The sequence below is a fragment of the Chelonia mydas genome, chromosome 11 (genome assembly GCF_015237465.2).
Source record: "Chelonia mydas isolate rCheMyd1 chromosome 11, rCheMyd1.pri.v2, whole genome shotgun sequence".
NCBI classification, from domain to species: Eukaryota; Metazoa; Chordata; order Testudines; family Cheloniidae; genus Chelonia; species Chelonia mydas.
The window spans coordinates 52,613,907-52,628,787 of NC_051251.2; the positions used below are offsets into that span (position 1 = coordinate 52,613,907).

The 14,881-nt window shown below is 44.1% G+C and overlaps 2 protein-coding genes across 2 annotated transcripts; one reads left to right on the forward strand and one right to left on the reverse strand.

Annotated features, from left to right (window-relative positions):
• Window positions 1-791: 791 nt before the first annotated feature.
• Window positions 792-3,870, reverse strand: LOC102940263 (testis-specific serine/threonine-protein kinase 6). Its single transcript, XM_007069908.4, has one exon. It carries the CDS (start codon window positions 2,618-2,620, stop codon window positions 1,787-1,789), a length of 834 nt encoding a protein of 277 aa, XP_007069970.1. The 5' UTR covers window positions 2,621-3,870; the 3' UTR covers window positions 792-1,786.
• An 11-nt stretch (window positions 3,871-3,881) lies between these two features.
• On the forward strand, window positions 3,882-14,431 carry NABP1 (nucleic acid binding protein 1). Its single transcript, XM_007069878.4, has 6 exons — window positions 3,882-4,738; window positions 5,185-5,323; window positions 8,942-9,013; window positions 10,736-10,814; window positions 11,089-11,155; window positions 12,883-14,431. The coding sequence occupies exons 1-6, from the start codon at window positions 4,648-4,650 to the stop codon at window positions 13,074-13,076; spliced, it is 642 nt and encodes a 213-aa protein (XP_007069940.1). The 5' UTR covers window positions 3,882-4,647; the 3' UTR covers window positions 13,077-14,431.
• Window positions 14,432-14,881: the final 450 nt, after the last annotated feature.

A 14,881-nucleotide genomic window follows, 5' to 3' on the forward strand; every position in this document is an offset into this window, starting at 1 on the left:
GCTGGGGCAGGTCTGTGGTTTTTCCCATCCCAGCCTTTATTATTTATTAGTATTAATGTTTATTATAGTCGTGCCTAGAAGCCAACTGAGATTGGTGCCTCATTGTGCTAGGCGCTGTATAAACAGAATAAGAGTTTATAATCTAAATGGACAAGACACGCAAAAGGTAGAGGAAAGGATATAAAGCCTTATGGGAAAGTTTTGCCAGTTATACCGATAAAGGTGTACTAGCACAACCCCTTATATGGACATCCTTATTCCACTATAAGAGAAGCTTTTTTTTTCTTTTTCAGTTTAGCTTAAGCCCCTTCCTAAGCTCCAGCAGCTAAAGTAAAAAAGGCCACTCTCATATTGGAATCAGAGTGTCTCTGTGGGAAAGTTATGCAGGTATAGCTACGTCGATTTAAATTCACACCTCAGATTATACTGAATAGTTTTCCCCAGGTAGACAAGGCCCCACGCACATGCAGAATGAACAAGACAGTGGCAAATGCCATGGTAGCGCCACAATGTTTGGTCTGAGTTTGTTGTTTAAATCTTTTTCGTGGCGTTTGTGTAAGGAGAGGATTAGTTAGATGGAAGGACAGGGTGGAGGGTTTGAAACAAATAGCCAACCAGCACAGGGGCAGGATTGGGTTGTGTCCTTGATCCTTTTGCACCCTGAATGATTGAAATTCAGGGCAGGGCTGGATTCAGATAATTTGAGGTTTAGGGAGAGAAAAAGACTCCTCCCATACACATATCTTCTACCTTCCCCTTCTAAACTGAAGCCCTGATTCTGCAAACACTACTTAAGCAATGTGAGTTGAGCTCAGTGGGGATACTTCACAGGGTACAATTAAACGTGTGCATGAATGGGACTGGGACTCAAGCATGGCCAGAGTGCTTCAGAACATGGGTGGAGATGTTTTATAACTGCGTTCATCTAAACATTTCTGAACATAGAAATTAAAAGATAAGGCCAAATGCTACGCCCTATCCAGCCACGCTTTGGCCGCCACTAGATGGGGAGGATAGCGAATGTGGTGTGAAATCTGGATGTCAGATACACCCAAAGTTCAGGGAGTTTGGATGTAGAGTTCCAGTTCTGGCTTGGGATCCAGGTTTGGTTTTGAACCTCTCCAAAGCAGAAGGCTATTTAGATTGTTTTAGTTCCAAAAGAAAGGCTAGCGAATAGATGGAATAAGAATTAGACAGAAGGGAAAAGGGTTATAAGATCTAATGTAAGGTGAACCCACCCACGCACTCCTTGCAGTGTTCCTTCCACAAATGCCAATGTGACTCATACCGGACCCTGTCCTGTTTGGCTGTGCACAATGCAGGGAGCAGCATTGTGAGGCAGCAGCAAAGAACAGAGAGAGTTTTATTGCAATCATGGAGGTTGCAGGCAAATAGTGTCTCTTTCCAGCTACCTGCATCTCTGAACACAATGGACTCTGGCAAAATGTCCAAGACAGCTAGCTGGCAGGAGTGCAGTGTCCCGCACACTGCCCAGGGGCTGTACTACAAACGTGGTAGTCAGCAGGCAGCACTTCAATGCTCCATGTGCTCAGAGTCCATCCACAGCTGACAACTTGGTGTGATTGCTCTCCATTTAAATCCCTCCTTGCCAGCAACACCACATGGTTGTTGCTCAGTTAATTACCCTCACCAGCTTCACGTGGTCAGTTTTTTCGTAAACCTCCTGCCAACTGCTTCACATGATAAACACCGCTCTTGCTGGAGCTCCACACAGCTGGTGTCTCAGCTAGACTATGTGGAACTAGAGTGGAAAAGCTGCTTCTTTTTAGACTTCCCCTTTCAGCCAGCTGTTCTTGGCTACTTGTCCCACCCCAGGCCGGGAAGCTGGACTGAACTGGAGCAGCTGGGCAATGAGGGTTTTGCAGGGCTCAGGCAGAGGGGGAAGACTGTCTGGGTAGAGGACCCCCTTCTTCTGGCGGCGGGGCATGCTGTGGATGTGGGTATCATCAAAGGGCATGCAGCCGGTCACCATCACGTAAAGCACCACGCCCAAGCTCCATATGTCGTACTTCTTGGCGTCATAGGGAATGCCCAGCAGCACCTCAGGGGAGGCATAGGCACTTGATCCGCAGTAGGTGGTGCTCAGATCTGGGTAGCCATGTGCCTCCTTGCCAAAGCCAAAGTCAGTGAGCTTTGCCCGGCGGCCATCAGAGGTGAGCAAGATGTTCTCGCACTTGAGGTCCCGGTGCACCAGGTTCCGGTCATGAAGGTAGCGCACGGCACTCACAATCTGTCCAAAGATGTCCCGGGCCTCAGGGGCACAAGAAATTCTCCCCAGTCGCTGCACCAGCTGGAGCAGATCAGTGGACGCTGCTTCCATCACGATGTAGAGTTTCCCATTGCAGACCTCGATGAACTCAAAGATCTGTACAATGTGAGGATGCCGGATCAGCCGCAGGATGGAGAGCTCCCGTGGCAGAAACCTGTTTACAAAGTCGGGCGGTGCCCGGTGCCGATCCACCACCTTGATGGCTAGCAGGCCCTTGTACTTGGTTGAGGTAGCCACCCTCACCTTGGAGTAACTGCCCTCACCCAGGGTCTGGCCCAACTTGTAGCCCAGAGTACTCAGGAGCTTGTCCCCTTGGGAGTCCCCTGACATGGTGCAGGCTCCTTTGGGGGCTGAACTAGACTTCGTTTATACTTTTGGGATTGATGGCTTCAACCCATTGTGCTTGGCACCTGTACACCTTCATTCCCATATGTCCATGGGCTGCTTAGCCCCAGATGCATCACTGCGCACTGGGTATTGTGAAGTGCCAGGAGTGTCGTATGCCACTGGTAACCGGGGGTGTCATATAACCCCATTGCTCTCCTGTCCCCCCCTTTGAGAACCCAGGAGTCCCACTGTGCTAAGTTAACAGGCAAGATCAGATTTCATATTCTCAGAAAACTAAAATCAGACTTTTTAGTGTATGCTCATAACCAAGGCATTTTCACCTGCTTTTTAAAAATGTATCTCTAATTTAGAAAGTCTAGGAACAAAAGGTTTCTAACTTAAAGCAACAAATTACATTAAAAACCCACACCTGGGGAGAAACACACACAGAGTCCAGTCCCAGCAGAATGGCGGGCGAGAAAGAATGAGCATGCTGTCCAGGGCCGCATTTATTGTACAAGTCCATAGCTGCAGTTTGCTACAGAATCCCATAACTCACCCTTAGTCATAGGACTGAGGTCCCGATTGCCATGGAATTACAACACAGGGTCTTGTGTAAAGAGTTAGGGTGATTTTGCTGTTTCCAGTAGTGTTCACACCCTCTTTGGATTGTCTTTAGCATAGATAATTTACCTCTGAGACTCATCAAAATATGCCTGACAAGTAAATATTTTCCTTCGCAATTAACCAGATTGTGCCAAGTCTCCTATGAAAATAATAATCCCAGACACTCTTGCACTCCCTTCACCGCTTTGGAAATGACACCAGCTGATCTGGTGCTATACTTTTGGTTTACTCAATGTGGATTATTCTTCAGAATTAAAAGTAGAAATATTTGCAGCAGTCACTTTGCTAAATGCTGCTGCCTCCATCTTTGGTTGTGGTTATGAGAAAGCATTTTTTTTTTTTAAAGATGGAAACAAACGGATCATTTCCTCATTCCCTCACCCCTCCTTTCTGCCAGTCATGTTCATGGGGCTCAACCACCACAGGCCAGTGCATGTGTGTCTGTAAAACACAGGCAGCAGATCACCGGCTTGTGCCCCCCACAAGGAGCGAGAGACAGGATGGCTCTGTTGTGTCACTGTCCTCTGGGCGGACCAGGCTTGAATCCACTCCAAAAGGGCGAGGGAAAGACCCAGTAAAAGTACGAACGTTCCAGGTCAGAGGACAAAAGAACCCAGCCCAGCCAATCAGCAACTCGCTCGGAGCACTGGGTCACATTGAGTTCCATTCTGAAGGCTCCGCGTTCCACGGCCGCTTCCATTCCACGCGCCTCCCCCGCTTCCTCAATGAATGTGTCCCGGAGAGAGGGTCGGGGGAGCCGCGACCCCTGTAGCCCCGAGCAGGCGGCTCGAATTAGGCTAAGGCTCCGTGTGATTGGCTCTGTCCTGTCCCCGTTCCCGGTTCTCTTTTTTTCGACCCCCGCGGGATGAGGGAGATGGGCCCGCCCGCCTGGCTATAAAAGGGCAGGCGCAGGAGTGTGCCCGCTTCATTTGCGTTGCAGCTGGAGGAGGGGCGGGGGCGTGCTGTGGACGGCGGGTGCCCGCCTGAGCAGGGCGAGCTGGTCGGCACGCAGGGGGCTGGGGCGCGCTTGCCGACTGCCGAGCTGTTGTAACACACTAGCAGGCGGGGAGAGTGCTGGGGCTCGGTGCTGTGAGAAGGGGGACCAGGAGCCAGGGCTGCCCCCGGCTTTCACCAGTGGGGGCAGCAGCTGCAGCTGACCAGTCTCCGTGCCTGAAAAATCACAGTGCCCAGCCTCATCCCATCGCCTTCACCTTCAAGCTGTAAAAGGCTGCTCCGAGAGCTCCTGCTGTCTGTTAATTCGGGTTGATAGCTGCCCCCCAAGTGTACACACCTCCCCCCCCCCACCCTGGGCCGGTCACCCTGACTCCCTTTCTCTCCCGAGGGATGCTTTGTCCTGCTCAGTCTGCCCCAGCACCTGTGTCCTCCTCTTCCTGAGCAGCAGCATGAGCATGGCAAACGACACATACCACTTTATACAAGACATAAAACCTGGACTGAAAAACTTAAATGTCGTCTTTATTGTGCTGGAAATCGGTAAGTGGGTCCCTCTGAGCCATGTCTCTTTCCTCCTCCCCTCTTTCCTCTCCTTCCTGGGGTAGGCGAGGGTACATTTGTGCTGGGCTGACTCCCGACACGTGGTCACACGTCCAGGGGGAGCAAGAGCAGTTCCCTTGCAGGGCGGAAGCCTCCTTTACTCCCTTGTTCCTATCTTATTTTAAAATAAGATCTCTCGTTCAGGCAACTAGGCAAGGGAGAAAATCCCATCGTGAAATTAATTTAACTCCATTTATTCTGCGCTGGAGATACTTGTCTGTTTATGTTGTATTAAAGATCTTGTTTCTTGATCTTATTAGTATAACGGGTCCATTACACTTGGGGAATAACTCTCCAAAACATCTAAACTATTTTTTAAAATTTTCAGACAGCACGAATTCTTCCAGTTTGTAAGTTTTATTGTTTATTTTAAATTCCCCATACAGGACGAGTTACCAAAACCAAAGATGGACATGAGGTGAGATCCTGTAAAGTAGCAGACAAAACTGGCAGCATCACAATTTCAGTGTGGGATGAAATCGGAAGTCTCATACAGCCAGGGGACATTATTCGATTGACCAAAGGGTATGTATGGGGTGGGGACAGGATACGGCTTAGCTCAGCCTCTCCCCTCACTGTTGGCTATTTAAATAACTTGTTGCTCAATGATCTTGTTGTTAACCATTTCTATACTTTACAGTGGGGTGGATAAGATCTGAAGGATCAGTGTCTTTACTTTGGAACTGTAATGAATGTGGAAAAATCTTCTCTATTACTAAAGAAAAGGGTTTGAATTCTAAATAGCCTTTGGCTTCCTCTGTGAAAGAAGCAACATGACACAGCTTGCCTATTTTGGACTGCTTCCTTGAAGCACTGGCAGCAGCCTGTGATCTATCATCAAATTAAAACCTCAGGATCTCTCCTTGCCTTCCCTCCCCCCATCCCTCAAACCTAACACACAAATTTAATGAGATTTGTAGATCACTCTGTCTGCATCTCAGTCACTTGTCTGTATTTCACTAGAAGCTGTTCAGATGAGAATCTGGTATTTAAGAGCTTTCCTGTGCTTTTCTTAAGTTTCACATTCTGTTCTGGGGGGATGACAAAGTTTTCTTTATCTGTACATTCAAGATAGGGATGCAGAGAGTGAAATCAAAACCATGTTCTTATTTTAACACTTTTCTTCTGTAGCACTGTGCTCATAGAGAATGGAGGGATAATTACCTTTAAGCAACACTGAGAAGGTAGTCTGCTTCACAGTGGATTTAATGGAAATGGCAGGAAAACTGGGAGTAGAAGTTAGTCAGTAAAAAAAAATTAATTAGTGTTATAAAATACAGTATTCTGTTCATGTGTAATGGCTACAAAATAATGGGACACTGCCAGGTTACATATGTTCAAGTTTTACAATATGCTCCCACTGACACTAAATTATGAAACTGAAACAATTTAAAACTACTTTTAACCTCTTATTCTCCACTTCTCTTGTACAATCGCAAGAGACTAGTCACTTTTATTTCTCTTTTTAGTCAATTTCACTTTCTTATTCTCATTTGGCAGCCCAACACACACAAGTATTTTGGTTTCAAATGTTCAGGGATTGTTTAAAAACACACAAACTTCTTTACTCAATAGTTATAAAAATTGAGAATGTTTCTACAATGGAGTCATTGTTGTGGCATAATGGTTGATTTTTTTCATGTAATTTCTGTGTTGGGGATGAAAAGAAATGAATATCCCCACCAGAATTTCTGCAGTTATTCTTGTTCAGATTTACTTTATAGAAAAGTCAGAAGTAAATCTTCATTATTAGTTACGGACTCAAATGACATCTGTTTAAAATTTTGGGAGTTGACATCCAGTGTGTTTTCAGAATCCCTGAAGATTACAGCTGTCTTTGCTAAACTTTACCTAGACCGCCTCAAAAAACTTCTGCCTATACTGTGTAAAACCAAGTTACTAGTGTTGGTTGTAACTGTTAATATCATATTTCTTTGTAAATAAATTATTATAGTTGCCACAGTGTTCTCTGGGGGAGTGAATGGGATGACAGATGGCTCACAAGATAATCTGTATTAATGTGGTCCATACTATGGAAAAACAAGAACCTCTTGCAAGACATAAAGCCATGAAATAGCATCAGTTCTACTTATTTAGGACCAAATTATGTCCTCATTTGCACCAATGCACATTCATGGAAGACAGTAGATTTGAATGGCAGGTGCAAAGATCTGACTTTGGCCCTTATTTTACAACGTATCCTCTTTCACTTTATCCTGGTGTACAAGTTGCATTAAGAACTGTCGACTCTGTCCCAGCACAGTTTCCACTTTTGTATTTAACTCAGGATTAATTGGCATGACATTGCTGTTGCAGTGTATTTAAAATTTTACATGTATGGGGTAATCTGATTCCTTCAGTCTGGTCACTGTTAAAAATAGTTACCCTTAGGCAGGCACTATCTCTGTGTATAAAAACTTCCATTTCTTTCTTTCTATGCTGAATTCTAAGTCTAGAGGGATTCCGCTGCATTAACAGACATTATCTCATGTGTTCCCTATTGTTTGTTGTTCATGGGCAGGACAATGTAGCAGCTAATATTTCAAAATTCTAAACACTTAAGTTTCTGTATTCAGAGTGGTGTTTTATGGCCAACCCTTCTCATTTTATGAACTGAAACTGAAAACTTGTGCCAATGGAAAAACCCTGTGGTGTTGGAAATTCTGTTAAGCTGTTAATCCTTCAGTGTCTTGGGTTTTTCTCCTGTATATTGTATATGTGAGACTGATATCCCTTTAGCTTACATAACACTTCTTTTCCTTCATGTTATAAGACAAAACTGCCCAGCCATTGAATTCAGCATAAAAGAAATCTAGTTCCAAGCAAAAGGCGAAATGTTAAGTGCAAGGCCACTGATATTGCACCTTATTTAGAGATGGTTGAATACTATGTTTGAGGGAATAGGGCACTTACATTTTTTAACTGAGATTTTATTTTGTGTGCTGCATACAGGAGGAAATGATATTTTTCAATTTTATTATATTTGTACTACAGTGTCCCACGGCTGAGACTGGGGTCCCATGGTGCTAAGCGCTGTGCGTGGAATGACAATTCCTGTACCAAAGCGTGTTCAGTCTAACTAGATCAGACAAAGGGTGGGCGGAAGAATTATTATCCATATTTTATCGCTGGGGAGGTAAAAGCACAGCGAGATGAGGTAACTTGGCCACAGTCACAAAGGACAGCTATGGCAGGGCTGGGGATGGAACCAGTCCCAGTCTGGTGTTTTAGCAAGAAGACCATCCGTCCCCTTTTGTTAGGGTTCTTCCTCTGTTTATTTGTGGCTCTCTTTTGCCAGCCTTGTAACGTTTCTATCATGTAGGTTCAGTACAACTGAACTGCTTGTCTTTATTTCTATATAACTTAATTTCAATCCCTGAAGTCAAATGCTACTATAAACGGCCAAGTTGGACAAAGGTACCCTCATGCTATCTCCAAGTCTGTATTTTCACATACTGAAAAAGATTGCATTTTATTTCTGCATATCACTTGATTCTCAAGGGTAAATATATATTTTGCTGCTACCTACTACATCTGATAACTCTTAGACTAAAAATTAAGCAGTTTTTCTTCTTGACCCATTGAATGTTGTCTAACACATTCATTGTGCCTTGTTTTCTGCAATGGAACAGAGGCAAATCCACTCTGGTTCCCCTCTTGCAGAATTAACACTCCAGTATTCGCGCTGCAGAAGTAACACTGTGTATGTCAGTCAGTTGGCGGGGCTGCAAGGTGATGTGGACAGTGGTCCTGGCAAAATGTGTCTGCCTTCTGCCTGACAGGAAGGATGGCACTTGGCTAGCAGAAAGGCCTGTCCAAAGTGGTATAGCTGTGACAGACTTGATGCTAGTCTGATGTGGCTGTTAGCCTGTTTTGAAGATCCAAACAAATTAATGGGGCTTTCAACAGCTGTTTGTAGAAGCAGAAAATACATTAGTAACTAGAAACTTCTGGAGTAAAATAATCTTAGGGAATCTGAGAATTTTAGTCTGGGAATTCTAGCCACTCTATTTCTGCTGGTACAGAACAGGACCCGTCTTCTTCAAAATCTCTTTCAATGTTAATGTTCTGTATTGGTTAGTAGAGAACATTCTGCTGATCATTTTCTAGTGTTTTACACGTTATTGGTACTCTTCTGGCTAGGTATGCGTCTCTGTGGAAAGGATGTCTGACGCTTTACACAGGAAGAGGAGGCGAGCTACAGAAAATTGGGGAGTAAGTATCACGCTTTGTACGCGTCTGTTGTACTTGGTCAAGCATTGTCCTTGACAGTGGGTCGTGGGAAGTGTAAACCAGTGTGGGTCTCATTAGGAGGATTTGATGGGGGAAAAAAAAAAGCAAAATGGAGATTTAGTACTGTTACCAGTCTTCGCTCTAACAGAGGCCAATAGGTTGCTTGCTCCTGTCAGTGGTTATATGGTTGGTTGTGGCAAAGAGCAGTAGGCCATGGGCCTGTTTCACTGGAGCATGCTCGGAAGGGAGGGTATCTACTGGACTTTGGCCGCCATTCTCTGTAGGTACAATCTGCCAACGGTTTTACAGAACAGACGAGTTCCTGGTATAAAACCTCTCTTCTTGGGTTAGCACACTCGTGTTCAAGGACTTGCAGCATTGAAAACTTGGAATCCTCTGTTTATCCACAGGCTAGGTACAGTGCAGGCAGCTGCAATGCGAGCTTACACACACTGCAGTGATCATGAGTTCCACCCTGTTGTGCAAAAGGGATCATCCTCCCAGCCTCCCTCCCTGCTGTCCTGTGGGTCGTAAGGATAGGAGTACAGTGTGTAAAATGAGCTAAGCAATTAATTCTGCTCTGCTCTCTTAGCTCACTTTGAATAATCTGTTTGTTTTGAGGCCTTATTTTAAGTCCTGTGTCAAATTGATCACAGGATGAGCAACATGATGGTGAAGAAAGGTTAAGAGAATTTGAGACAGGAGCAAACATCATTCTCTTAGACTGTTAAAGGTTGCTGTAAAGAAGCAAGAGATCAGCTATTCCTTATTCAACAAGAACAAATGCAAGTGACAAGCTTAAGATGCAGCCAGAAAAATACTTGATGAAGGACCTATTTCTTTTTGATTAGGCGAATGATTCTGAAATGTCCCCACTAGAGAGGGTTTACTTGTCTTATCAAAACATCTCAGAGCTCAAGTGATTGCCCAGGGCCCCATTATGCTAGGTGCTGTACAAACATAGAATAAAAAGACAGCCACAGCCCCCAACACCTTAGAGGTTTGAGGACTTGACACCCCATCTACTGGATGGTTCAAGAATAACAAAGTCCAGTTAGGTGCGATGCAAAGGAATACACTGGAGGGTCCCTTTCAGGCCAAATGATTCGGCCCCCTCTGTACAACTTTTGAACGGGTGTTGCTCTATAACAGGCTTGGATTAAGGTGAAATCCTTATCTTGACTTTTCTTCATTCTGGCCCACAGCATGGGTATGGACCAGCTGCCAGTTTGAGTGGTTTGGGACAGCAATTTTACCTCACAAAGTTCTATGATCCCAGTCTCTCCTCTTCCTCCCCACCCCCTATTTACATGCCATAGTCAATAGGTCTATTCCCTCACTCGGTGCCGCTAAGTGGAAAAGGACAATATGAATTTTAGTATCCCCCTGAAATTCTTGAACTCCTCTTTAATGTTAATAGGGTGCTAGGCAGGCATACCAGGTGTTCTGCCTGCTTGACTGAAATAACCTGAGCAAGGAAACATGACATCTTAGGTCTCGATCCTTCAAAAGAATCAAAGAGCCATCCTGGTCTCTTGTGCTTTGGAGGGGCTCCCTTTGTCGGATTGGAGCCTGGTTTACTTATGTCTTAGTAATGTGGAGGTACAAAGTGTCCATTCCCTTTGGAAAAACTGAAAAACTCTCTCCTAACTCCTTATGAAAAACTGTTCTGTTGCTCTCCTCACGCTCTTGTTTTCTTTTCAGGTTTTGTATGGTATACTCGGAAGTGCCAAACTTCAGTGAGCCCAGCTCAGACCAACAGCTTGGGCAGCACAACAAGCTGGTATGTTAAACTTCCTGGGGTTCTCTTGCATAAAATATTCTTTGATCTGAGTACTTCAGGCTAGTAAGATTTCTGGCTTTTAAAATGGTGCTCAAGGAAGCACATGGAAGACATAGAGAAAAATGGCAATGATGTGGTAAATAACTGTAGGAGAGTGGTGAGGGGATCTCATGTGTATCTGGTACAAAAACATGTGCAACAAATTCAGTTCCTCTCTGTAACACAAGGAAGTTTCTGTGTCTGACCCATATTTTTTCTCTATATTTTTCTGAAGGCACAGGGTGAACAGAATAATAGTTCTTCATCAAGTAATTTGGGTACTTATACTTTCGGGCCAGTGGGTAAGTTTTTGTTTTATTTTGTGGAAGTGAAAGAACGAGAAACACTTTAAACTCTTAGATTCATTCTTGTTTTTTCAGTGTTGAGAAACGTAGGGGTTTTACATTCTAGGGGCAAAATGTGGATTTCTGGCATTGAGCTAGGGCCAAATCCTACAAGCACTTTTGCACATTTGAAAGTAACTTTCCTCAAACCAATATTTCCATCATAAATGTGTTCAGGATTGGCCCTACTAGTAATTATTCAGGCAGGACTTTTCGCAGGTGCCTAAGTCACGTAAGAGCACACTTCACACTGACTTTGTTAATGTGACTCATGATCCTAAATCACGTAGGTACTTCTGAAAATTCAACTCCCGGCTTTCAACACACTGCTGCTTATTGAATGTAAAGGGGCAGAACTAAACCCGACATGGTTTTAAATGTGCACTTAATACTTAACCAGAGGTAATTAGTCCTAATCTTGTGCTGCTCCACAGTGAACATTAAGTTGGGTTCAGTATGCGGGTGCTGGGTGGGGTTGGTGGCGTTTGATATGCAGGAGGTCAGACGAGATAATCTGGTGGTCCCTTCTGGCCTTAAACGCCGATTCTAAATAGTCACACGTTTCCTGGCGGGTTACTTCCTAAACTGGGAAGAATGGCAGAGACCTGAACTCTTATGCAGTAGGAAGATTAGAGTGTAAGGACAGGTGTGTGGCAGCACTGTACTGAAAGCAATTGTACTTCAATAAGAAAATGTGTCAGAGATCTTGGAGTGGGTGTTAAGCTCACTTGCACCTTTCCCCAGGGGGTTACCTAATGGGTGCACCCAATAATCAAACCCTAGTCGTGTGTATCCAAGAGTTGTTGCTGGCAGCGAATTGTCTGAGCTCAAACTGATACGATCGACAAGACCGGTGACGTTTCTCAGTGACTGTCAGTTTTCTCTTTGGGAGCAGATTTTCACTTCTCCCATCTCACTTCTTTGAGTCCTTTCCGCTCCTTCAAGTATAAAAACTTCTGCTGAGCAAATAAGGGTGGTACTCTGAAGCCAATTTTTGGTTGCCTTAATACCAGGGTGGGGCAAGTCCTCTGTCAGCCTAATTGCTGGGTCGCCACCTACTCATGACCCAGTCATTTTGGGTGGTGGACTGTCCTGATTCCATTGCATTCGCACTTATATTTTGAGACCTGCTTCTTTCCTTGATTCTCATTATCCTTCTTCCGGCTTCTGTGCAATCTTTAATTTTCTCTCCCCTCCCCCCCCCCCCCCAAACCCTCCATACTGTTTTTGCCTTCTCAGCCTTCATGTGTTTTGTCCCAAGCATTGTACCAGCTGTCACTCCCTACAGCGGCTTCACACAAGACTGTTTTTTCTCTCTCTCTCTCTCTCTCTCTCTCTCTCTCTCTGTGTTTGGTGGGATGGGGTGGGACGAGTGCTGTACTGACTGCTTTCCTTCTGCTCTTTCTGGTGTTACTTCCCTCCGTCCCTCCCTCCAAGAATGCAATGCCACATCATAGCAGCACGAACTGCCTGCAGCCTTCTTGCTTCAGTCATCGCTGCGGAGCTACTGTTGGAAAAAGCTGGCTGTGATTTGGAGTTCTGAGGTCTCCTGACTTTGCTCCCCATCCTAAAGCTCAGTGTTATGTAGTTATGTAGTAGCCATGCAGAATGCGAAGGCTGTTTGCACAGAAGAGCAGTGATTTCAAAGTGTGGAACTTGTGATTAAAATTTTACTGTCTTTTTAGGAAATGGTTTGCAAACGGGACCTGAATCCAGTGGATTCCCATTGGCCTACAATCATGCCCACTCCTATGCAGGCACTGGGAGAGCCAATGGACGAGGACCTGTAAATCCACCAATCCCAGCATCTAATAATATTCAGCCCCTTCTAACCGCAGTAAATAATGGGAGGGACCCACGCAGAGCCTTTAAAAGATGACTGTGCCAAATGTGGTTGTACAACTTGCTTAAACTATACACCCGACTTGAACACTGAATGCACTTTTATTTATGGTTAACTGTGAAGAAGTTTGTCCTTTGTTAGTGTTTTTTTCTTTATGGTCTATGGAGTGAAGTGACTTGCCTTCTTCAAGAAAACGTGGTGAAGCTGCTTACATCTCAGAAATTGGGGGGGAGGGGGGGGTATTTGAGAGCCCGGGTAAAAGTGTGAATTCAACTGGGGTGAATTTTTAAAAAATGGGAGCAAATTTTAGTTGGATATTAATTTTGGGGTTTTTTTTGGTTGCTCTGTTTCTTCTGATAGCCATATAGCCTTAAGGGGTCTATCATGTCCAATAGTTCATATATGTGACTTCCGTGAGGGCTAATGGGAATTGTGTGAGTGTACTGAGGGGCTGAGATGCCCTACGCAGTCAGGTCTCCTGTTTAAAACGGAAATGACCTGCTAAAGCAATAAGTGCCCCCAAATTGGTCAATGTCAGCAGCTAGTAGCGCTGCTTAAATCAAAGGATGGGTAACTCTAAGAGATTTCAGTTGGCTACGGTAAAGAGACGTTGAGTGACTGAACAGTAATCGCTTAGCTTTTGTTGCCAAAAAGTGTAAATTATTTTTCCTGCTATAGTATCTCTTTAAAGAAGAAAGTCATCCCTAATATGCCAAACAGTCCTCAAGGAAAGCTGCAACCATTTGGCACACAAGGTAAATAATAGGAGGGAAAGTTCTAAATTACAAAGGCCATTTCTTACTGTCCTTGTGGTGGCTTCAGTCTTGATGAAAAGTAACTTTGTGCTTTTCCTGAATTGTGGAAACTCCAAAGTCACCAGTAGAGAACAACGTGCCAAGGATTCTGCTGTTCACAGGTTTAAGGCTATACATCTAACTCTTCAGGAAGATGGCCACCACCTTTTGAATGCCTACTTTTAACACTTGTTTATGTTCAAACAAAATACTTATTAGATTCAACGATATACTTACAGGTATACAAAAGTACTAGCCTACCATAAAGCAGCACTTCCAATGCCATAAGACGTTAATTTATTTTTCAAAACAAGTATTTTTATTCCCTTTTATATAACATGAATTATCTCTGTATGAACTTTTGACACAACCACCACCACCTCTCAACAAAACGGGTGCAGTTTTCATCCCAACTATAAGATTCTTGGTACTAGATCACATAGCAACAAATGATCCACAGAGTAAACTGATTCAATTTCTGTGCTTTGGATCAGGTTTGGAAACAATTCAGAAGCTGTAAGATGACTTACTGGATTCTTTATTTGTTAGACTCTTTTCTTGAAGCTGACTTCTTAAATAAAAGTTGCACTAACCATGTTGACAGACATAAATTTCTTTTGGTCAAGCCTTAGAGATTTCATGACAGAAAAGCCTGTTTTGAAGTGGAAGTTGTCACTGTGAAGTCATTCCAATTCATTGAGTTCTTTAGACTGCTTTCAGCTATTCTTGGTGTTTACAAGTCATTTTACCCACTGTCTTTCTGTTTTGTCATATTTGAATGTCAGTGTTCTGAAACGGCCTAGTTTCAGAGCTTGTGACAGCAGAAATGGTCTTTCCTTTACTTTGTCGATAACCCTTGTGTGTAAAGATTCACTGCTTCCTTAAAACACGAGCTTTTAAAAACTTCTTGACATCATTTAGAAAGATCTTTGTGCCCAAAGATCTGAAGGCTATTTACCTCCGATACAGCAAAGAGCTACGCAGATATGTATGCACTAGTAAAATAGTCATTGCTGCTCATACTTCCTGGTTGAAATTGACAAAACT